Source organism: Muntiacus reevesi, chromosome 9 (assembly GCF_963930625.1).
Source record: "Muntiacus reevesi chromosome 9, mMunRee1.1, whole genome shotgun sequence".
Classification (NCBI taxonomy): Eukaryota; Metazoa; Chordata; class Mammalia; order Artiodactyla; family Cervidae; genus Muntiacus; species Muntiacus reevesi.
Genome location: NC_089257.1, coordinates 27,940,003 through 27,964,831, shown reverse-complemented (window position 1 = coordinate 27,964,831; position 24,829 = coordinate 27,940,003). Strand labels below are relative to the sequence as shown.

Below are 24,829 nucleotides of genomic sequence, written 5' to 3'. Positions count from 1 at the left end.
TACATCCTTTTATAACAAACCAGTAATCTAGTAAGTAAAATGTTTCTTTGAGTGCTGTGACCTGTTCCAGCAAACTAATCGAATAAAAGCGGGTGAGAGGTTGTTGGAACTTCCCACCCACAGCCAGTCTGTCAGAAGCACAGGTGACACCCTGGACTTGGGACTGTCCTCTGAAGCGGAGTTGGGGGGAGAGTCCCGTAGGACTGTGTCCTTAACCTGTGGGATCTGATGCTGCTCCAGGTCGGTAGCGTCAGAATTGCAGCACACTTGTCTGAGAATTGCTTGGTGGTGTGGGGAGAAAACCTTCACCCACTTACCCTGCACGTGATGGAATTTGGGTGCATAACGTTTAATAGCTGATACAGAATATAAAGAAGGGAAGATGGCTGGCCTTGTCAGAATTGGTTGGCACTGATCTGAGGTGGTTATTTGATTCTAAAAGAATTAATTCTTTAAACATAGAGATCCTTAGAGTAAGGATCAGTCAGCTGTAACTTAATGTTTCCCATAAGTTTCTCTACTTCCAAATACTTTATTTTGTGTGTGTGTGGGAAAAAGGATTTATTACTTGCAGCAAGTAAGGAGAATACCGGGGATCTTTTCCAAAGCAATGTCTCCCTCAACAGCAAAGCTGGGGAAGTTTTAAGCCAAGGGTACCTCATGTTCATGAAGGGGCTTGACCAGAGACTTCTGCCTGGAACTGGGATAAAGGTTGCCAGAGCTGAAGCTCTTGATGATTGAAGCCGGGAGGATCAGAGAAGATCAACATGGTGACATTCCCTCAGTTCTGACCAGACTTCCATCTCAACAGGTAGTTACCCTCCTCCTTAGTGGGCTGGGGGGCCTTAGTTCCTGCAGAACTCCAAGATATCAGATATCAGATCATAATGTTTATCTTACAGAATTACTGAGATTTGTTCAAGGGCAAGCATTGTGGCCAGACTTAAATCACAAAATGGCTTAGGTCAAAATGGCTTCTTATATGAAGAAAATCATGCCTGGCTCTGTTTCTCTGGGGACCACCTACCCTATCTACTTACAGCACTTTTGTTGTTATTGTTGCTGTTAAGTCATTGAGTTATGACTCTTTTGTGACCCCTTGGACTATAGACCGCCAGGTTCCTCTGTTCATGACATTTCCCAGGCAAGAATCCTGGAGTGGGTTGCCATTCCCTTCTCCAGGGGATTTTCCCGACCCACGGACTGAACCCAGGTCTCCTGCTTTGTAGGCAGATTCTTTACCATCTGACCCACCAGGGAGGCCCTAGAGTGGGTTGCCATTTCTTTCTCTAAGAGATCTTCCTGACCCAGGAATCGAACCTGCATCTCCCGCACTGGCAGGCAGATTCTTTACCGCTGAGCCGCTAGGGAAGCCCTGCAGTACTGTGTGACTTTGCAAATATCCTGTTTCTGCTTAAACTTCAGCTCACTAATTTTAGCCTTTACCAGTGGATCTTTCCTGTACCATTATTACCCTTTTATTCTAATGATGATTTTTTAAAAATTGAAGTATAGTTGATTTAATAGTACAATATTATGTTAGTTTCAGGTGTCCAACAAGTGATTCAGTTTTATATATATATATATATATATATATTTCAGGTTATTTTCCTTGATAGTTATTACAAGATATTAAATATAATTCCCTGTGCTAAATAGTGAATCCTTGTTACTTGTATAGTAGTTTGTGTCTGTTAATTCCATATGTGTTGTATGTTAATTGCTTCAGTTCTGTCCGACTCTTTGCAACCCCATGGACTGTAGCCCCACCAGGCTCCTCTGTCCGTGGGATTCTCCAGACAAGAATACTGCAGTGGGTTGCCATTCCCTTCTCTAGGGGATCTTCCCGACGCAGGGACTGAACCCAAGTCTTCCACATTGCAGGTAGATTCTTTACTAATCTGAGCCATACTCCTAATTTATCCTAATTAGGAGTTAATTCCATACTCCTAATTTATCTCATCCCCAGTTTCCCTTTTGGTAACCGTAAGTTTGTTTTTCTGTATAACTGAGTCTGTTTTGTATACAGATTCATTTGTATTATTATTTTATTTTTGGTTCTTTATAGGTTTTTTTTTCTTCTTTAATTCTCTGCTCACAAAGCACCTTCTGCTCCAAAGTGTAATCACCTAGTTGATCAGTAAAGCATGCCACATTCAGATGAAAAAAATCAATTGTTATTATTAATATTTCCCATTTAGCACTTTAGTTTATTAAATCAGATCCTGGTGAGATTTATGAGATAAATGGATGACAGAGTTCTGCATTTCTAAAGTGCAGGACCAGACTGAATGGTGGTGTCTCTGTGCTGTGCCCAGTCGCTCAGCTGTGTCCGATTCTTTTGTGACTGCATGGACTGTAGCCCGCCAGCCTCCTCTGTCCATGGGGATTCTCCAGGCAAGAATACTGGAGTGGGTGGCCATGCCCCCTGTAGGGGATCTTCCCAATCCACGGATGGAACCCAGGTGGCCTGCGTTGCAGGCAGAGATTCTTTACCATCTGAACCACCAAAGAAGCCCAAGAATACTGGAGTGGGGAGCCTATCCCTTCTCCAGGGCAGCTTCCAAACCCAGGAATCGAACTGGGGTCTCCGGCATTGCAGGTGGATTCTTTACCAGCTGAGCTACCAGGGAAGCCTGTGGTGTCTCTATAGTCAGTTAATCAGTCAGGGTTGATTGAGTGCACCCTGTGTAGCGGGAATCCAGCAGCAAATGGGCACACGCGTTCTTGGCCCTCCTGGAGCTTGCAGTCTAGGGAGGAAGATACTGTCACAAGCACAGTGTAATGTATTTGATGGATAGGCTTTACTTTGCTTCACTGTATTCACTCTACAGCAGCTGTTTGGGTGACATTTGCCCCTGCCTTCAGTAAACATCCATTTACACGTGTGTGACTGGAGGCCTCTCTGCAGTGTATAGACTTCTCAGCTCCTAGAACACCTTTAGTAAAGAAAGGTAGAGAGTATGACCATGTGAATTAGACCTTCATTTTATTTTTGGAATCTGTTCACCAACCTCTGAAAGGGCATGATTAACATCATGTGGTTCTTAGCTTCTCTAACAGGGCATCAGGGTACAAACGCTGTAACAGTTTAGTGAGAGCTTTAGTGTTACGTCACATAGTAAAATAAACTGTAGGGTGAAGTACATGTAACCTTACCATTCTTTATGGCTCTTGTTACAACTCAGGTCCTTTTCACAAATTGAGGTGAAGCTGGTGGTTCAACAGACTGCGTCTTTATAAGCTCTCGTTTATGAAATTGGTACATTTGAGAACTCTCAAAACAAAAATTAAAAACCCAACAAACCCACCCACAACCCTATGATTAGCATGCAATGAATAATTCCTATACATGTGGATCTGTGATATACCCTGGTCATGTCTTAGAATTGCATCTTTGTTGATTAGACACCCTCCATTAATAAGTCTGACATTTAAGTAGCCTTTAACTTGGACAGGTCCTGAAAACGTTCTTCTTCCTGGTTGTCTTACGGTCTCAGCCCTTGGTACAAGCTGTTTAGTCCCACACAGGCCCAAAACAATGAAGACACACTTGCCTGTGACTGGAAAGTCTCAGGCATTCCTAGAACATCCTTCAGTCTTCTTATCTTCTTTTCCATATTAGGAAACAGTGAGCCTGAAACATTTAAATGACTTGTTCAAGGGTTACTCTGCACAGTCTAGAGAGAGCTGAATTTCTTCCTGACTTGCTCTGTCCACTGCATTTCATGATCACGTAGTGTATTAACTGTCTTATTTATCAATTACCCAATTCATCAATTACCCAAATGCCTAAAATTGTTGAAAAAAATATATAGTAAATTTACGAGAGAACTTGGTGTGTTTCTGTGATTTTCATAAATTTAAGATGGTCAGACATTTAAATATTTTTGCAAAACCAAGGTTTAAACAAAACTTGGAAGTCCTGGTAATAGTCTATGAATTTCTTTGTAAAAGTAAAAGAACTCAGTGGAGTTCTGATACTGAGTATGTCACAGTGAAACCTCCATCTTCTGATAAGTAGCAACAGAAAACACTATCCTGAAGAAATTTACTAACAGTGTATGTGTATATATATTTTTATATATATATATAGAGAGAGAGCGTGCACGGGCGAGCATATCCCAACTGAGTGCCTTACAATTTCAAATTAACTTTATTGAAGTGTAATCTATATATAATAAAATTCACCAATTCTAGGTGATGAGTTTTGACAATACATGTACAGTTTTGTCACTACAACCACAATCATGAGCTGCTACAGTATTTCTATCACTTCCCAATATTCTCTTGTGTCCCTTTGCAGTGAATCTTCCCCACTCCCCCAGTCCCAGCCCTTAGCAACCCTAATCTGCTTTCTGTCACCATAATGTTGCCATTTTTATAGTTTCATATAAATGGACTCTTCTGTACATGGTTTTTTGTATCTGACTCTTTCCCTCGGGACAATACTTTTTAGACTCATCCATGTTGTTGCATGTGTCAGTAGTTGTTCCTTTTCTGTTGCTGAGTAGTATTCCATGGTGAGGTCATGCTACAATTGTTTATCCATTTTGAGGTTTATGGACATTTTGATGGTTATGAGCTTTCGAGTACAGATCTTTAAATGGCCAAATGTTCTCCGTTTTCTTGGGTTAACACTTAATGAGCAAGGCTGCTAGATCAGATAGTAAGTGTGTGTTTTACTTTATGAGAAACCAAGAGGCTCTTTTCCAAAGTGACTGTACCATTTGGCATCCCTACCACTTATGTATGAGCGTTCCAGTTACTCCACATCTGCACCAACACTTGGTAGGATTAGTCTCTTTAATTTTGGTTCATCTAGTAGGTGTGTATAGTGGTATCTGTCTGGTTTTGATTTGCATTTCCCTTATGATTAATGACGATCGTAATGATGTTGACCATTCATGCTCTGACTGGCCATTTGTTTATCTGCTGTGTAGAAATGTTCAAATCTTTTGCCATTTGGTACTGGTTATCTTCTGTTATTTAGCTCTAAAAGTTCTTTATATATGCTGGATACAAGTCCTTTATCCAATACTTTTTTGTAAGCATTTTCTTCCATCTGTGGCATGCCTTCTCATTTTCATAGTATAGTCTTTCACAGAGCAAAGGTTTTAACTTTTTTTCTTTTTGTTTAAGTTTTAACTTTTAAGTTTATAATTTTTTTCTTTTTTTTTAAGTTTTAACCTTTAAGTTTAATCTGTAATTTTTTTTCTTTTGTATTTTGAGTTTTTTGTGTCCTCTTTGGCCTAATCCAAGATCACAAAGATTTTGGCCTGTGTTTTCTCCTAGAAGTTGTATAGTTTAAGTTTTTATATTTAGCTTTGCAGCTCATTTTGAGTTTTTGTGTTTTTTTTTTTCATTTATTTTATTGGTTGGAGGCTAATTACTTTACAATATTGTAGTGGTTTTTGCCATACATTGACATGAATCAGTCATGGATTTACTGAGTTTAAGTTTTTATTTATCATTTGAGGTAAAGGTCAAGGGTCATTTCTTTACGTATAGATTTCTGATTGTTTCAGCACTATTTGATGAAAAAGCTAATCTTCCCTTATTGACCACAAATATACATATGTACTTCACTGGTGGCTCAGATGGTGAAGAATCTGCCTGCAGTGCAGGAAACCTGGGTTCGATCCCTGGGTCCAGAAGATTCCCTGGAGAAGGGAATGGCTACCCACTCCAGTATTCTTCCTGGAGAATCCCGTGGACAGAGGAGCTTGGCTGGCAAAGCGTCAGACACAACTGAGGGAATATTGCTTTCACTTTTCATACATGTGTATGTGTGTGTCCCAGTCTAGTTGGGGATCCTCTGCTCTGTTCAGTTCATCTGAATATCTTTTGTGATGCCAGACGCACACAGTCTTTTTTGTTTTTTTTTCTTTAACGTCATGCGGCATGTGGCATTTTAGTTCCCTGACCAGGGATGGAACCTGTTTCCCCTGCAATGGAAGTATGGAGTCCCAAGCACTGGACCACCAGCGAATTCCCACACGCTGTCTTAATTATCGTTGCTTTTCTTTAAATCAGTTAGTATAAGTCCTCCAACTTTCTTCTTTTCCGAAATAGTTTTGACCTGTCTAGGTCCTGTGCATTTCCATCCAAGTTTAAGAGTTCATTTGGCAATTTCAACAAAAACCTTGCTGGGATTTTGATTGGAATTTCATTTTATCAGTAGATCAATTTGGTAGAAATTGACAGCTAAGTAGTACTGAGAATTGAAAAGATCTGTTGGGCCTTGGTTTTGGATATTTATTGCATTTTACTGATATCCACAAAGTAAATTTTATTTATTATTTTTATTAATATTCTCTGAAAATGCTGAAAAGAATTTTGTGAAGTTTTTCAACTTCCCTTTACATGACTAAAAAAAGATTTTTACCAGACAGGATATGACCAGCTCTTAGATTTGATTCCTTTTTCTGGTGAGCAAATGAAAAAAGGGAAAGAAGGGAGAAAATAACTTTTCAGTGACCTAGCAAGATCTTTACAGCTGTTAAACCATGTGTAAACCAGTGCCATTTTAAGCCCAGATCTTATCACCACTGTGTAAAATTAATATAACCATTCTCCAGGCCAGTGCTTTTCAGAGTATGGGTTCTGAAACCATCAGTATCAGGTGGAATCTTACAAGAAATGCAGTTCTCCAGCCCCGCCCCAGACAGGCTAAATCAGAAACCTGGAGAGGGGCCAGCATAAGCCCTCCCCCTGATTCTAAATTAAAGACCCTCTGTCATGGGCTTTTTTTTCCTTTTTTTTTAAACAGCTTTATTAAGGTATAATTGATAGACCAAAAAATGCATGTATTAATCATTGACTTTTTAAGCGTAGGAATTACCCTATGTTCCTTGGCTCAGAACACCTGGGAAAGTTTTTGTTTTTTTTTTTCACCTGGAAAGGTTTATGAGGAGTTTTTTTTTGTCTAGAAGATAAGTCTCAAACTTTATCAAAAGAAAGAGAAGAACAGAAACCCATTATGAGGGTATTGCCACAGTTGATACAGAAATAAAATTCACTGGACCTGGCTAACAGTAGTGGAAAGGGAGAAATCAAACACAACTCTGAGGTTTTTGATTCGTTGGGCCTGCATTCCAGAAATTCTTGTGTCACACAGCCTCTGATTTGTTCATCTGTCGATCTCTGAATTCTTATATTGCCCTAATATCCTAGTAGTAGTTTTAGCATTGTTTAAATAGCACCTGGCACCCTGAAGTACTCACTGCTGTTTTTATTTGGGGAGATTCATTCATGGCACCAGGGGCTTCCCTGGTGGCTCAGATGGTAAATCGTCTGCCTGCAATGCGGGAGACCCAGGTTTGATCCCTGGGTCAGGAAGATCCCCTGGAGAAGGAAATGGCAACCCACTCCAGTACTCTTGCCTGGAAAACTCCATGGATGGAGGAGTCTGGTGGGCTATAGTCCATGTTGTTGCAAAGAGTCGGACACAACTGAGCGACTTCACTTCACTTCATTCATGGCATGGTGTTAATGATGGAGCAAAACGGTGAACTGCTAATGGGAACAAAAGAGGTGATCTTAAATCTGGTGTCTTTTTTTCCATTTAGGGTGGACAGGAGGCATAGGGATTAGAAAATAAACCCTCAGCTTGTTGGGAAAGTGATAATCGGTAACTTTAAAAAGTTTTTTCTCAGTTTTCATTTATTGTAATCATTTGCCATTGACCAGTTTTACCAAGGAAAAAAAAAAGATGTTTTGAGTATTGTAAATTATCTCTGCTTTTAGGATTTTAGGTTAAAAGAAAAAAGTGAATATGAAATAGGTACAATTCTCTTGTTTGAAATTGCCAGAATATTTTCATAAATAGAGGCATAACTGAAATTATTAGCTGTTAGCTTGTAGGAGAACCACTGCCTTCTAAAATTAATTTAAAAAATTTAGGAGAAAATCCTAATCTAGAGGAGCAAACCTCTTACACCAGACTTTTGTTACAGCTAGTCCTCCTCGATTCGTGACAGTAGAAGAACTTCTAGAGACAGCGAAAGGAGTCACTAACATGGCCCTAGCCCATGAGATTGTTATAAATGGAGACTTTCAGATTAAACCAGTTGAATTACCAGAAGACAGGTAAGGTGGTTACTGAGTTATCTTGTTTAGTAGAACACTGCCATTTTCCAGTTCTGGAAATATTTTCTTCACTTGATATATATATTCTAAAATATTTTTCCTTTTGTATGTTGCTAAAAAATATTCCTTATCCTTGGAATTACCAGAGTTTGAAAGTGTATGTCAGGACCACTGATCCTTGACGATGTAAATGAAAGGTCTGGAAATCTTCCATGTTAGTGTCTCCCCATTCCATAGAATTTAGCTGCCTCCTTTTGTGTGTTCATAGTACTGTTTCCTTCATTTCTTCTTTGTTACTGTCACATTGTTCTGTGGTTGTTGGTTTACTGTCTTTCGTTACCAGATTTTAAACTCCTCAGAGATAAGGACTATGCTTTATTCTCTATCCCTACCTAGCACCTGGCCCATATTATATTGAATCTGAAATTCTATTAATTGTAAGATACACTGTTAAAAGATGGATTGTCACAAGAAGGGAAAAAAGCATTTCCCATTATAATTGTGAAAGTACCATGAAAAACTTGGGTTTCTGTTGACAGAGCAGTGACTGCTGAGTCAGCAAGCTACAGCATCTCCCACGTGGGGCTTCTAAATAGGACTTTACAAATGTTTCTTGTATGTTCTGCAAGGATAGCGCTTTTTCATGTTCCTAGTGAAGAATTACTTGTTTTGCTCTCATGACATAAAGATTGGTTTTCCTGAAATGTTATATATAAGTTGTTATAATCTGGTACCTAGTTAAACAGTTGTTCCATATGTCACATGAGAATAGGATAATTTTAGGGAAAAAACTTCAAGTTTAAAGTCTTAAACTACTTAATCATAAACATCTAAAAAATTTTCTGATATGAGGAAACTTAAATGATCAGATCTGAGCTTTCCAGTATTATTTTTATCATATGGCACTGGTTCAGGCTGTTAATTGGACTAATACCTCCTGTCAAACTAGATGAAAGTTATTCTTTCCATTGAAAGAATACTTATTAAGAAAGGTACTTATTGAAATAAATCACTAACTAAAAATAAAGTATGTGATTGGTTTAAGTATGTCTGGGAACTCTTTCCTTCATCCAAGTAATTTAAAAAATTTCTCACTCTAAACCTATAGAATTTGTGCTTTTGAGAGTAATTTGAGACAATGATATTTGCTTTTTTTCCATTTGCCTCCAGCTTGGAGAAGAGAGTAAAGGATATTGTCCATAAAGCTTTTTGGGATTGCTTGAGTGTCCAGCTAAGTGAAGTCCCTCCAACATATGACCGGGCCATCAAACTTGTTGGTGAGATCAAAGAGGTGAGGCGAAGAGCAAGTCGTGATGCTCTCCTGGTGTGTTAGGAGTTTTTAATCCCACCTCCCTGTGTTAGTGTTCTAGAAGGCTTTAAAGAAATTGAAGGATGAAGATTTTAAATTGCTTGCTGAAATGTGGATTTAGTGTATTTGTGGCTTACTGCCCTTTAAAAACTTTCAAACAAGCCATGATAACCTAAGGACATTACTTTTATAAAATATGATGATTTATAAAAATCTTAACAGATATGAACACCTTCAATATATAATGACCAAAAAAGTGACTCAGACTTTGGGATAAAGAAGGCATTAAGTGGAGGGTAGGACTGTTTTTGCAATATCTTTAGCAACAGTTTCTCAAAGGAGTAATATGTCTGTGGAAATTACCATTTGCCATTGGCTCACAGGCTCACATTAATTAATGTGTTGTTTTTTTTTTCCCACTTTTAACAGTTTTTTCTCCCTATGTCCAGTTGCTTGCTACCTAGAGCTTAAGTGGAAGCTTAGGTAGCTAGTCTAAATGATTTGTACACACGTTTTCCTATAGATTTTTTGAATAAGAGGTTCAAACATGTGCACCATTACAGTAACAATTGGTAAGCCCTTTTTTGGATAATTGTCAGTTCCTTTACATATAATAAAAAACGGCATCTGACTAGGAAGCTTTGATTAGCTTGGCTGTGCTCTCTTGTAGACCCTCCTGTCTTTCTTGCTGCCTGGTCACACTAGACTGAGAAACCAGATAACAGAAGTCTTGGATCTGGATCTGATAAAGCAGGAGGCAGAGAATGGGGCCCTGGACATTTCTAAGCTGGCGGAATTCATCATTGGCATGATGGGGACGCTGTGTGCACCTGTGCGCGATGAGGAGGTGAAGAGGCTGAAGGACGTTAAGGAAATAGTGCCCCTTTTCAGGTATGGGGATTGTGTGCATCACCTCAGGGCACCTAAAATGCATGGCCTGTCTTCAGAGTTAGACTCCCTCAAGTGTAAGCATTCATGCCTTAAAAATAAAGATTAAAAAGCAGACATTTTGTTGTGCTTACGTCAGCAGCGCATATCCTAAAATTGGAACAGTACAGAGATTTGCGTGGCCCCTTGGCAAGGATGACTTGCAAATCTGTGAAGCGTTCCATATTTTTTAAAAATAATGGTTATAATTAAAGAAGAAAGGAGGGAGGGAACAAAGGAAGTGAAGAGAAGGGGAAGGCTTGAAGAAAAGAGAAAAGACAGTGAACTTGAGACTCTGGGTGAGGTTATAGTGTGCATACTCTTTAAATGACCGAAGGCAAATCAAGGCAAAGACTGATCATTAGCATATATTTTTAAAAAGTTAAAATTTTAAATCTGTTTTTTTATTAAAATCAATATAAATCCAATAGAACAAAAAGACATGAAATATTTTTTAAAAAGGAAACATTTTGTAAGCTACAGAAAAGTAGAAAGGAAAAAAATTCACCCATGGTTCTATCACACAAAGGCACAATCACTATTGTCATATTGATATATAAATTTTTTCAGTTTTTTTGCCTCAGCATTTTATTTTGAAAAAATTACAAATCTACAGAAAAATTGCAAAAACAATATAATCAACACTTGTATAATGCTTACATAGATCCACCAGTTTTTAACATTTAGTCAATTTGCTTTATCATACATTGAGGATATATGCATGTATGTATGTATTTTTCCATGAACCTTCTGATGGTTAATGTCAGATGTTATATTTCACCCTTAACTATTTCCGCAAGTACTTCCTAAGATTGTGGATATTCTCTCACATGATCAAAATACAACCAGGATATTTAAGAAATTTAACGTTAAAATAATCCTATTAACTTTTAGTCCATATTCGTTTCCTTTAGTCTTTTGACTGTATATTTCTAAATGTATATAATTAGGATCAAATTTATATAATTTTTATGCTATATGGGCAGAGGATTGACCTGATGCTGCCTGAGAATTTGACTTTTGGTTAAATTCTTAACTCTTTTCTGTAAACAGATATCAAAATGCTACTAGGCAGCATTGCTTATGGGGAAAATGACCTCTGACTGGTAAATTGCCTCTGGACAGAAAGGAATGATAAGGAACTCTAAATACTGGATGGGACACCATACTTGGTATTTCCTCAAGTGGGGAAACTTTTCTCTTTTTTGTGGGGGGAAACTTGTAGCTGGACATGCCCCCCACAGACACCCTAGAAGGCGTACCTTGGCGCTGTTGTGAGCTCTTGAGCCGGGGGCCCCCACACTCTGAGCTGTCTGCTCCTCGCTGATGTGACCGAGCTTGCAAAGGAGAGCTTGGTGACACCCTGTCGGCAAGCTGTGTGAACAGGTGGCGTCAGACCTGTGGTTTACACTTGTCTTGTGAGTCTGCTCAACTGAGCCAAAGAAGGCCTTCCAGTGGGCACTGCAAGCCTGACTTTTCTTCGATAGTATTACACCCTAATTATTTCATTTATTTTTTCATTGAAAGTGTCATTCATTGAGATAATTGTATATTCACATGGAGTTGTAAGAAATAATACAGTGCGCTCTACCCCACCTCTCCCAAGGGTGACATTTCACAAAAATATCATCCTCAGTGTGTTGACCCTGATATAGTCCACTGATCTTATTGAGATTTCCTGTGTACACATGTATGTGTTTATGTATAGTAATTTTTATACAGTTTTATCACCTGAGTTTGCACATCCACCACCGCATTCAAGATACTAAATAGTTCTGATACTCTAAGGATCTCTTTCTTTTTTTTTTTTTTTTTAGTTTTAACAGATATATAATGAAGCTTATTTATTGTACAACTGAATTAAGGATCTCTTTCATTGCCCTTTTATAACCAACTTATATCACTTGTTTAAACTCCTCATAAGTATTTTCAGTGGCTGCAAAACATCCTTTTTCATAGATATGATTAACTGTTTCTCTGTTAAGATATACAATCAGATAATGTATAGTTATTTAGTACTTAACCCTGTAGTGAAAACATCTCTGCACAAAATGTTTTTCTGTATTTTAGGTTATTTCGTAAAGATAGGTTCTTAAAATGACATTACTGTGTCAGAGGATGGGAACAGTTTTAAGACTCATTGCATGTTAGCAGGTTCCTTTTCAAAAGTTTTATAAGCAAAAAAAGTTTCGTTTCTAGCTCTCTTGACATCATCATGCTATCAATATTCATTACCCAGAAAAATGCCCAGCGTGGTAAGGTTGCCTCAAGGTTTAGAGAGAACATGTTTAAAAGACTGCCTTAAGATAGTTATTGATTTGTTCATTCATTCAACAAGCTCTTATTGAGTGCCTCTTGTGTTCCAGGCATGGTGCGAGACAGTAGAAATAAGATAGTCAGTAAGAGCCCATAATCTAGGCTTCCCTGGTGACTCAGATGGTAAAGAATCTACCTGAAATGCAGGAGATCCAGGTTCAATCCCTGGGTCAGGAAGATCCCCTGGAGATCCCACTCCAGTATTCTTGCCTGGAGAATTCCATGGACAGAGGAGCCTGGCGGGCTACAGTACATGGGGTTACAAAGAGTCGGACATGACTGAGCAACTAAGGTTTCACTTTTAAGAGCCATAATCCAGTCAAGTTAAATGAGGAATTCCTTGGAAGAGAGTCCTCCCGGGAAGTAGCTTGTAGCAAACTCATCCAAACTCAGATTCCTGCTGGAAGGAGAAGGGACTGGGGGAACTGGGCGTGCACACCCCACCTGAAGGAGGCCGCAGTGGCCGCTTAGCGCCAACCGGTTGTAGCCGTGATGGAATGTGGGCCCGGGTTGTCAGATCTTTTGATTTTTCAAGAGAAACTAGAAATCCCAGCCTTTAAAAGCACTGTGAGCACAAAACATGTTTGTGGGCCTCTTCCAGGCAGTGGTCTGCCAGTTGTCACTTTCCAGTCACCCTTGGTTTCCTGTCGGTGAGTTGAGGGGCCTGTCGGGAATGCCCCAGGGAGAGGCACAAGGCCCTGCAGAAAGTGGGCTGCCCCGTGTACCTGGGAGTGGGCCAGAGTGGTGGCGGGGAGGGGCCCCGAATTGTTGCTCAGACCGTGTCCTTTCCCATACATGATCACCTCGTGTGGGTGAGTTATCCTGTCACAGGACGTCCCGGCAGCCCCAGACGGCATCAGGAGACCCCGAGGGCGTTTGAGCGGACTCTTAGCTCTGCGTGGGGCCACACCTAAGCCCACACCTGGGGTTCCTGTCCACCTTCTGCACGTGGGTCACGTAGAGCAGAGCTGCAGATGTGGGACAGGCATGCTGCGGAAGGCATCCTTGGTATCTTGTCAGATTTGCCCATCGGGTGCTTTCAGAGCACAAACACAATTATGCCGCCAAAGCCAGAGCATAAAACCTGCCCTGGAACTCGGAGACTAGGGCAAGGGGAGAGAAAGGGGAGAGTTACCTTTCTTTCTCTCCTAGGAAAGGAAATTACCCTGTAGGCATGGAGACCCTGTGGTGAGCTCTGTGCTCTTAACCTTGGGTCTGGGCCGTTCTTCCTCTCCTGCCGTGAGGGCTGACCCGGAGCCGAGGAATGAGCTCTGGGCCAGACAGGCAGTGGGGAAAGTGATGTTTGCCTTAGGGGCATGGGTGGGATCAGAGAGCAGCTTAAAAATATGCAGTCCTTTCTTCTAAATTTGTTTTTCTTAATCTGCTTTCTCACGACTTTTCCAACTTTTCTTGCCACCCTTTCCAGGATGAAAAAACCGCCTCAGATCAGCTCACTTCATTTTTTTTTTTTCTTTTTTTTTACAGCAGTGTTTACTTTGCAAGTGCCTAGTGATAAATCCTCTTGTCTCTTCCAGGGCAATTTTTTCAGTGTTGGACCTAATGAAAGTGGACATGGCGAACTTTGCTGTCAGTAGCATTAGGCCACATCTCATGCAGCAATCAGTTGAATATGAGAGGAAGCAGTTTCAGGAGTTCTTGGAGAAGCAGCCAAGTATGTTTAATGTCTTGTGGTGCTTATTTGTTGTCTGTGTTTTTTTCATTTTAGTCACTGTAGGTTGTTGCAAAATGATATCACCGTAGGTTGTTGCAAAATGATATTTTCTAAACAAAATGAAAATTTAATATGGGAATACGTAAGTGCATGCTAAGTCACTTCAGTCTTATCCTACTCTCTGCGACCCTATGGACTGTAACCCGCCAGGCTTCTCTGTCCATAGGATTCTTCAGGCAAGAATATTGGGGTGGGTTGTCGTGCCCTCCTCCAAGGGGTCTTCCAGACCCATGGATCAAACCAGCATCTCTTATGTCTCCTTCATTGGCAAGTGAGTTTTTTACCACTGAGCCACCTGGGAAGCCCAGTATGGAAATACAGTAGTCTCATTTGAAGACAGAAAAGCACAAGACATTAGGCCTTGATAACTTAGTTAACAAGCAAGAGAACTGTAAGTAGAAGAGGAGAATAGAAATTTAAAAGAACAATGAAGTCCTAAATTAAATGCATTTTTAATGAAAACATCAGCTTGAGGTAAATTGTTTACTTGATTTTAAAATGTGGCAAACTTCTTAGGACTGTTTAGCTCTATGAGGTACATCAAGAAATTTTGCTTTACTGTGTGCAAAATCTTCTGGTTTCATAATCAGAAAAAGTTTCATTTTTGTGAATGTCTCAGATGATTGCTGGGAATGGATAACTTAGGATCCAAACTATGTTGCATTTCTAGGGTCCTTTTTTTGGTCTCTGCCTTGGCAGCAGATGGTCTCAGTGAATTGCGGTCTTCAGTTCCAATTCATTACGCATTCCTTTTAGCCTGTAAATTTGCTGGTCACAGATGAAAGTGGCAGTCTGGATAGATTGTGTAGTCTGATCAAAGTCGTTAATTCAGTGCCCCTGCTTGAATTTACTATGTACCAACGTTGCCATAGATGACCTCACAGTAAGCCTAGGAGGTAGACACTATTTTTTAAACCAATTTTACAGATGTGGAAATAGGCTTTGAGGGATTTTTGACCAGAACTGATGACCACAGGGACTTCCTGGTGGCCCAGCGGGTAAGAATCCGCCTGCCAATACAGGGAACACAGGTTCAGTTCCTGGTCGGGGAAGATTCCACATATCATGGGACAAGGAAGCCCACTCACCACAACTTTTGAGGTCTGTGCTCCGCAACAAGAGAAGCCACTTCAGTGAGTAGCCCTCATGCTGCAACTAGAGAAAGCCTGCGAGTACAACAAAGACCCAGCGCAGCAAAAAATAAATAAATTGGGGGGGAAAAAATTGACCCACTCAGCTCTTTTTCTCAACCAGTATTGTACTGCCCCTCAGGAGGCATCAGGGTTACAGTTTACAGGCTGAAGAGCCTTAGGGTAAGGGTCAGGTGCCGGCAGCCAGGGCCCAGGCCCTGAGCCGGTCAGAGTCACTCGCAGCATGAGAGCCGAGGTTTCCCAGAGCTGGTGGCCTCCAGAATGCTGCCTCCAGAGGCTGAAGGGAGAGCGAAGCCCAGAACCGAGAGCTCGGCGTGATCAGCGTGTGGGCAGGACCAGAGGTGTGTCCGGCTGCAGCTGTGAAGAGTGGGCTCCAGCCGTGCCCTCGACTGCCCGCTTGGTGGTAACCCCACTGACGGGGCTGCAGTCTGTTCGTGTCCTATCAGAGGGTTTTTTTTTGTTTTTTTTTTTTGCTTAGACAACATGGACAAAAGCCTCATCTTCTTGCTCTCGTGTCCTCCGAATGCCTGGTACATTACTCAGAAGAGTAGGAAGGCATGCCGGCAGATGTGAGACAACCAAGGTCCCCTCACCAGGGTGGGGGAGTTCCCCCCCGCCCAAACGCCATGCAGTACATGCCAAACAGGGGACGGGACTTACCCGGCAAGGCTGACAGTGAACCAGGTTGACAGGAGGCTGAGATCTAGACAGGGACAGCCTCGTTTTCACTGTGCAGGGGCTACCTCATATTGGGAAACTCTAGCCAGCATCTCCCCCATCTGTCCCCGGGCAGGAATTTTTGCATCTCACTGAGCTGGACCTCTCAGAGCTTCCAGCCACGTGTCATGTGTGAGTGGCCGGGGTGGGAGAGAAAAGAGCAGTCTGTTGACCATCTGAGGTGGCAAGACCAGGGTACACGCGTTGTGTCCACCGTCATGGTTAGCCCTCCCGGCTGCCTCTGCGGTGGGGCTGGTGTGCGCATGCTAAGTTGCTTGTCACGTCTGACTCTGTGTGACCCTGTGGACTGTATTTTCCAGGTAAGAATGCTAGAGTGGGTTGCCACACCCCCTCCAGGGATGCCATGACCTTCCCGACCCAGGGATTGAACCCGTGTCTCTTATGTCTCCTGCATTGGCAGGCAGGTTCTTTACCACTAATGCCACCAGTGCTGGACCTTTCATTATGCTAAGAACCTTGACAGTCAGACAGATCATGATGAACCTAAGGTCACTCAACTGGTAATCACCTGTTCTGTGATGTAAACTGAGGTCTGTTTGATGCCAAAGTCCCTGCTCTGTACTTGACCACACTTCCAGGATGATCTTCCCTAAAGTAATTCTGGGAAGTGTCTCAGAGCATTCAGTAATGTTCCAGGTCTTGCTTTTTCACAGATTCCCTGGACTTTGTCACCCAGTGGCTGCAAGAAGCCACAGATGACCTTATGAATCAGAAGTATAAAAATGCCCTGCCGGCTGCGGGAGGGGCCGCTGGCTCTGGGGATGGTCCCCGGCTAGATCCCGTGGCTGTCCAGAATTACGCGTACCTGAAGCTTCTGAAGTGGGACCACCTCCACCGACCTTTCCCTGAAGTAGGTGCTCCAGGCAAGCTGACTGCTCGTTTCTTTCTTGTACTGCTGAACTTCTGAAGAGTAATAGTTACAACTCACATAGCAGAAAATTGTTCCTTTGTAAGCTGTATAATTCCTGGGTTTTTAGTACATTCACAGAGTTGTGCTTCCATTACCACTGTTTCATTTCGGGACGTTGTCATCACCCGAAAGGAGACCCTAGACCCACTGGCAGTCGCTATTCTTCCTCCTTTCTCCCCTCACCCTTGGCCACCTCCTCTCTGTCTCCATGGATTTGGCCTATTCTGGACTTTTTGTTTAAACGGAATCATACAATATTGGCTGTTCCTGTCTAGCTTCTTAGCATAAAGTTCATCCATGTTGTAGCATGTATCATTACTTCATTCCTTTTTTTTTTGTAGTCGTTTTTTTTAAATTGTGGTAAAATATATGTAAAGTTTACCCCCTCCTCTTTTTTTTTGACTCAACCCTTTGTCCTGTGGGATCTTAGTTCCCCGAACCAGAGATGGAACCCCCGCCCGCTGCCTTGGAAGGCGGAGTCTTAAACTACTGGGAAATTCCCTACCATCTTTAAGTGTACGGTTCTGGGCATTAAGGACGTTCACTGTGGAGCTATCGCCGCCACCCATTTACAGAACAAGTTGAAACTCTGTGCTCTTCAAACACTAACTCCTCATTCCTGTCTCCTCCCGTCTCCTCTGTGTTTCTGAATCTGACTGCTCTGGGTACCTCAGATGAGTGAAATCACAGAGTGATTTGTCCTCTTGTGTCTTGCTTGTTTCACTTAGTATAATATCTTCAAGGTTCATCCACACTGTTGTTTGTGTCCACATCTCTTTCTGAGTCTGAATCATATTCCATTGTATGGCTATACCCCATTTTGCTTTATTCGTTCATCGATTGATGGACACTTAAGTTGTTTCCACTTTTAGGCTATTGTGAACTGTGCTGCTCTGAGTATATGTGGACAAGTTTTGTGTAGACATGCATTCCCACTTCCCTTAGGTATGTACCTAGGATTAGAACTCCTGGTCACGTGGTGACTCTTAGGCGCTGCCAGACCGTTTTCCAGAGGATCTGCCTCGTTTTGTAATCGCACCAGGAGCGTGTGCAGCTTCTCACTTGTGGTGCCGGGCGTCTGTCCTGTTTTTACTCGTTCTGATGAAAGCCCTAACTCAGTGATGTTGCTTTTCAGCTTTATCTAAAGAAACTGCTTCTCCTTCCATGCAGAGCCATGTTTTTTTTCCCTTCTTTGTATGTTTTTTACAATAAGTGCTTCTAACTGCCAGAATCCCTTAAGGAGATGACTAACAAGGGATTCCCCAGCAAATAGGTGGTTTGGTGTCTAGACTCCCCTTCCTTTTCGAGGGCACTCAGGCTTCTTATCTCTAGCCTTCGATCCTGCTACTTCTCTAATTTTCTTTCTCGGTTCCTTATTTTTCCTTTTAAGATGTTGTGAGCCTGAGTTTTCACCTCTTGCCTCTGAGTCCCCTGTTTCATGCCAGACCAAACTCTAAAGAGGGTGTTGAACTGGGGGTGAGGGAGGCTCCTTCCTGAAGAGTCACAGACTCTCTCGTCTCTCCTGTAGATGTTTTACTTGAAAAATTGCTGTGGGGAAAACGGTGTTTTCAATGGGGATAGGTATCCACTCTCAGAATTGATTCTTGGAATTTTTTTTTTTTCCCGTAGATAGGAAGTGGATTTATTTAGAGAGAAACACACTCCCCAGACAGAGTATGGGCCATCTCGGAAGGCCGGAGCAACCCAGAATTATGGCGTGGTAGTTTTTATGGGCTGGGTAATCACATCGGCTAATGAATTGGCTAATGGGAGGATTTGCATCCTAAACCCAAGTACTACATACTGCTAGGAGGCTTCAAAGCAAGGACGCAGATGCCATGTAGCAAAGTGAAGTCAAAACAGGGACTGGTAAAGCCTCTCTGTTTGACAGAAGAGGAGTGTCAACCTTCAGAGATGGTTTTTACTTTGCAGACAGAATTCTGGGCTAAGACTCCACATTGTTAACATCCTGATTTGGTGCATTAGTTTCTTATAGCAAGACTGGTCCTTAAACTTTACTTGGTTAATCTGTAAAAACTCAAATCGGACGTCATATCCCCCAGCCTCTCCGCTGCCCTTTCCCTCCCCCACACAGGGACTTGGCCCGGCTGGACCCAGGCCTGTCTGTAACACGGGGACACCGTCAGAGAAGCTCACTCTCACTGCTTTCCATGTGGCTTTGGGTTACCTGTCATTCCTGCTTTTCCTACTGACAGTTTTTCTCTCTCTTTGTTCACTTCCCAGTTCTTGAGAGCCTCCTTTGTGCTGGATGCTGAGGGGGGATACGGAGGTGAAGAAATAGATTTCTCCTCTCCTTCCCTCCGGTGCCCTGGATAGAGTGGATTTATTGAGTGCTGGCTCTGCCAGCTGCTTTATATACATGGTCTTTTATTCATCTTTATTTATTTATTTTATTGGAGTATAGTTGATTTACAGGGTTGTATTAGTTTTAGGCAAAGTGAATCAGTTATACATACACATATATCCACTTTTTTTTTTACATTCTTTTCCCATATAGGTCATTACAGAGTATTGAATGATTCCCTGTGCTATACAGTAGGTCCTTATTAGTTATATATATTTTATATATACTAGTGTGTACATGTCAATTCCAATCTCCCAACTTGTCCCTCTCCCCTTTTTTCATCTTTAAAACAGCCCCATGAAGGAGGAATCCCCATTTTCTGTCGGCGCGGGGGGCTGTGGCCATACCGCCCTCTGCTGGTCACAGCCCGAACCTGCAGCTCAGAATGATTTCTGTTGTATTCGTTGCAGACAGTTTTGATGGATCATTCTCGATTCCAAGAGTTCCAGCTTCAGCTGGAGCAGCTGACTGTCCTGGGGGCCGTGTTGCTGGTCACGTTCAGCATGGCAGCCCCAGGGATCGCCAGCCGGGCTGACTTCGCCGAGAAACTCAAGATGATTGTGAAGATTCTGCTCACAGACATGCATCTGCCGTAAGTGGCCAAGAGCTTTGGGGAGGGCCTTCAATGGATGGTGCCAGGCAGAGGGTGGCCGGGAGCAGGCCTGGGTGGGGGTCTGCGGCGTGAGACAGAATCAGGGCCATTCACCAGGGACCAAGGAGACCTGGCTTTCCAGTGCCCCCTGCAGAATTTATTCAGGGTCACACGGTCAAGGTTAGAGTCAACTCTAGGGTTGCTGAGCAAGGCTCTAGGACAGTGGCTTTCAGATGTTTGTGACCTGGACGCCTAGTAAAGAAATTTGTCTTCCATGGTGACAGTGCACACTTGGACACTCATGTAACTAAAATAAAAGCTTTAAAAGTGAAATGTACCCAGCTGTGTTTAATACTTCCTGATATTTCTGTTATATTCTTGCTCCATTAAAAAAAAATATTGGTTGTTATCCAATGTTACCCTATGTTCACCACCAACTAACAGTTTTGTCAACACAGCCCTGGGGAAAGGTCACATAAGAACCAAGTTGCATTCTTCCAGTGTGTGTGAATGTGACTGAAGTTTTCTGCCCTTTGCACACTCCTCATAGACGTTCTGTGCTGGGTGTAAATGGATTATTTATCAACCAGCACCACTTCCCGCTTGTGTGAGGGCAGCTGCTGTAAGTAGCTTAGAGAATTCTTCAGGTGGAATGTCCACAAGTCTCCTCCTCCTTAAAGTGGAGAAACTGGCTGCTGAGTTTGCCCACAGCCTGTGTGTTCAGTGTCACGAGGGGGGTATACCTGAGTCCTGAGCTGGGCCTCAACAGTCTTGACTCAGGCCTGCAGGGTGTTTGCTGAGGCGAGGCCTGGCCTGAGGCCCTCCTAAGCCCCCCACCAGTAAAACTGCCCTGCCAAAGCTCCCGAGGAGTGGGGCCTGCCTGGCGCTCCCTCAGAAGGTCAGCCCCGGCGCGGCCGCCCTGGCCCCAGCGTCGAGTCCCAGGGCTCGGACGTTTGCTCCAGATCCAGGACGGAGGTGACTGCTTTCTTAGAAAACACCCACCAGCACGAGGGCCCCCCACAGAGACGTCAGGGGAGCCGGGGCCCCAGGAAATCGAGGTGTGCATTTTAACTTTGAGGTTTCCGTTCCGTTTATTCTTTGAAAGCAGTTAATACTCTGTGTTTCAAAAGCCGCACAGACAAAGTGGTGTCCGGTGTGTTGCTGCAGAGGTGCCCGGGGCAGGCCTCGGTCAGTTGCAGCCTTATTTCACCACACAGGTGCGAGCAAGAAGCGGGGTTTTAGATTGTTAGACCAGGAATAACCTGAGCCCTCCCCTCCCCTTTCTGTTAGAAGCTCCCCGAGTCGGGTGGCCACGGTCTGAGAGGCTTGGGGCAGGGAGGGGTCACAGTTTCCCCTGCACCGGTCAGTCCGCAAATGGGTCGCGGGGCCGGGGCTGAGGGGACTGTGCGCTCGGCTCACGGGCCCTCCCTTCCGTGCTTCTCCTTCCCTTCTCTGCTCAAGCTCCTTCCACCTGGAGGACGCCCTGACTGCCGTCGGGGAGAAGGTCTGCCTGGAGGTGAGCAGCTGCCTTTCCCTGTGTGGCCTCAGCCCCCTCACCGCGGACAAGGAGGCCGTGCTCAAGGGTCAGATCCAGGCCGTGGCCAGTCCCGACAACCCCATCCGCAGGATCGTGGGTACGTCTGGCGGGACACAGGGCCGGGGACGTGCCTGCGGCGGGCTGGCAGGCAGGCGCCTCTGCGGACGTTGAGGAGGGTTTGACGGGTGACAAGTGCTGATGGGCGAGGAGAGGGATTAATCACCACCGTGGGGTGAGGGCGACCCCAGGTTTCGGTCAAGCGACCCGGCAGCCAGCACTGTCCTGAGGGCTCTGGCTTTGGAATCCCGGGTCGTGGTTCAGCACCCTGCTCCTGCGCCGTGAGGTAGTGGGAAATATCCGTGTTGGTCTCTGCCCCTGGTTCCTGGCACAGCACTGCTGAGACTGGTGCTTTCCTCCGTGAGAAGAGTGTTGGGAGCACCTTTTTATTCGAACATTTAGTCTTTTCCCCGATTCCTGACCCGGAGCTCCTGCAGCCTTTGCAATTTCCTGGGTTTTGGGAGCGTCTTTTGTTCTGAAGAGGTGACTCTTTGGACTCCTTCTGGGGGCTGGTTCCCCCAACAGGCCAAGCCATGATTAGAAGTTTGGAACTTTCAGCCATCCCTTCCATTCTCCAGAGAGAGAAGAGAACAACTAGAAATGCCTGCAAGATGAAACCCTCATGAAAATCCCAGAAGTACAGGGTTTGGAGGGCTTCTGGGTTCATGAACACATCCGTGTAGGGGGCAGGTGGTGCGTGCACCCCTGCTCCACAAGAACAGAAGCTCTGGCCCTCAGATTCTCCCCTGCCTCACCCCATGAGTGTCTTCTGACTGGTCACTTGTATCCTTTATCAGAGCCTTTATTATATAATAAAGTGGTGAAACCTCCTTGAGTTCTGTGCGCTGCTCTAGCAGATCACAAAATCCAAGGGAAGGGATGCCATGTGAACCTCCGATGTATAGTAGGTCATACAGAAGTGGTGGGTGACCTGGAGACCTGCTCCTTGTGGTTGGCGTCTGACGTGGACATCAGTCTTGTGGGCCTGAACCCTTAACCTGTGGGGACAGAGGCTATGTCCAGGTGGTGTCAGAACTGAGTAAGATTGTGGGACACTCAGCCGGGGTCACAGACAGTTGCTTGGTGGTGGGAACCCCTCTCCTCCAGATCTGGAGTCAGAAGTGTTTTGAGGGGCTTCCGTGGTGGCTCAGATGGTGAAGAAGTCTGCCGTGCAGGAGACCCAGGTTCAACCCCTGGGTCAGGAAGATCCCCTGGGGAAGGGAATGGCAACCCACTCCAGTATTCTTGCCTGGAGAATTCTATGGACGGAGGAACCTGGCGGGCTACAGTCCGTGGGGTCGTGCAGAGTCAGACACGACTGAAGCGACTTAGCATGTGTGCCTGGTGGCCCAGTGGTTAAGACTGCACACTTCCAGTGCTTCCACTGCTGGGGGCACAGGTTTGGTCCCGGGTTGGGGAACTAAGATTCCACATGCCTCAAGGTGCGGCCAAAAGAAAAAGAAACACAAAACAAAATCAGAAGTGTTTTGGACTTTGTAGTGGGGCAAGGATGAGGAGAAGCACAGCTGTGGTACAAGACTAGGATGGGTTTTCTATGCAGGTACTTACTGTGTAGCTTGAGCAAGTGATGTGATCTTTGAGATTCTTCATCTCTAAAAAGTGAGTAATACCAGCACCTGTAGGGTTGCTGAGAGGACTGCAGGTGATAATACGAAACATAAGTAAGGTCCTTACTGCCGAACCTGGCGGCACATAGTGAGGACTCGGCTACAAGTCGCAGTTATTAAAAATATTACTCTGCTCTATGAGCTGTTCCTTTCCATCATCACTGGTTGATTCTGTTCACTGGTTGATCAAGGAACACATCTAATATTTAATTTTTAGGATTACTGTTATTTGATTGTGAAGTCCTTCCTCAACTTCTTTATGAAATCAGATAGCTGTTCATCTTATAAATAATGGAAAGTTAGCATGCTTCAGGCAAAATCGGAATGATCCGTGGTTATCAGATTCTGAGTAGAGGCTGAACTAGTGATATGGGCATGCTTCCAATACTATCACTTATTTTTCTTTATTGCTAGGTAATACTTTATGATGGAGAAGGAAATGGCAAACCACTCCAGTAGTCTTGCCTGGAAAATTCAATGGACAGAGGATCCTGGCGGGCTACAGTGCATGGGGTCGCGAAGAGTTGGCCGCTACTGAGCGACTGAGCACATATCACAGTATTTTATGAAAAGAAAGAGTCACTCAGTCGTGTCCAACTCTTTGCAGTCCCATGGACTGTAGCCTGCCAGGTTCCTCTGTCCATAGAATTCTCCAGGCAAGAATACTGGAGTGGGTTGCCATTCCTTTCTCCAGGGGATCTTTCTGACCCAGGGGATGAACCCAGGTCTCCTGAGTTGACAGGCAGATTCTTTACCATCTGAGCTACCAGCCCAAAACTAGAATGCTGTCCGAAGTGGGATTTATAAAAAGAGAGTTACATGAATCAGTGATTTTTTTACATATTAGATTTTTTTCACCCCAGGCCTGCCTTAGTTACATCTTTGGATTCCTCAGGAGGAGCCTCCTGATGTTGCAGGGCCCTCGGACCCTCAAGATCATTGTCGTCAAGTGGGGTGTGGTTGCGGGAAAGGGCTGCGAGGAGACCGCTGGCTACCAGGCTGCCCCCGTGGTCCTGCCGGCTTGGTTTTTAGTCACAGCCGGTGGCGGTGTGTGACTAGGATCCAAAGAGTGCAAGTCAGTCACACCTGAGATGCTTCCCTAGTTGAGGTGGGCGTGAAGTTTGAAAACGCTTATTCAATATAAATGCCCCTGTTGGTTTTGTAGTAAAATCTGCCAGGCACGGCTTGCACAGTTTTTCGGCAGCTGAGGCCACACAGGACAGCATATGGCAGCGCTGTCACAGGGGTGAGGGTGGGGGGCCAAGAAAGCGTCAAACCACGTGATTCCTCGGAGTAGGACACAGTGCCCGAGCGCTATGAGCTTCACTGTGCGCCGTGGACAAGGAGGCTCAGGCTTCTCCTGGGCTTTGTGGGGAAAACTAGATCACAGGTCAGCAGTGCTGGAGTCTTCTTTCCTTCTTCTCTTTTTGGAACTTGTATTTCTTGCCTTGTTTTTCCTCCCACTTTTTATGTGAT

The 24,829-nt window shown here is 43.8% G+C and overlaps 1 protein-coding gene and 1 non-coding gene across 9 annotated transcripts in view; both read left to right on the top strand.

The window, feature by feature from the left end:
• Nucleotides 1-24,829, top strand: part of TCP11L1 (t-complex 11 like 1) — a 35,040-nt gene that overhangs the window by 6,108 nt on the left and 4,103 nt on the right. For 6 of the 8 annotated variants that reach the window (XR_010664414.1, XM_065944858.1, XM_065944851.1 and 3 more), the window contains 7 exons: nt 7,959-8,091; nt 9,262-9,382; nt 10,071-10,291; nt 14,179-14,315; nt 16,918-17,114; nt 19,950-20,131; nt 21,593-21,765. Coding sequence is in view for 7 of the 8 variants with exons in the window: in XM_065944851.1 (XP_065800923.1) it covers nt 7,959-8,091; nt 9,262-9,382; nt 10,071-10,291; nt 14,179-14,315; nt 16,918-17,114; nt 19,950-20,131; nt 21,593-21,765 (1,164 nt within the window). In the remaining variant the exon portion in view is untranslated. Of the gene's footprint in view, nt 1-626; nt 812-7,958; nt 8,092-9,261; nt 9,383-10,070; nt 10,292-14,178; nt 14,316-16,917; nt 17,115-19,949; nt 20,132-21,592; nt 21,766-24,829 lie in introns of all 8 variants that reach the window. The other 2 variants (XM_065944856.1, XM_065944857.1) reach the window with 2 other exon arrangements.
• On the top strand, nt 10,415-10,518 carry LOC136176111 (U6 spliceosomal RNA). Its single transcript, XR_010664491.1, has one exon. It is a non-coding gene; the product is annotated as a U6 spliceosomal RNA (small nuclear RNA).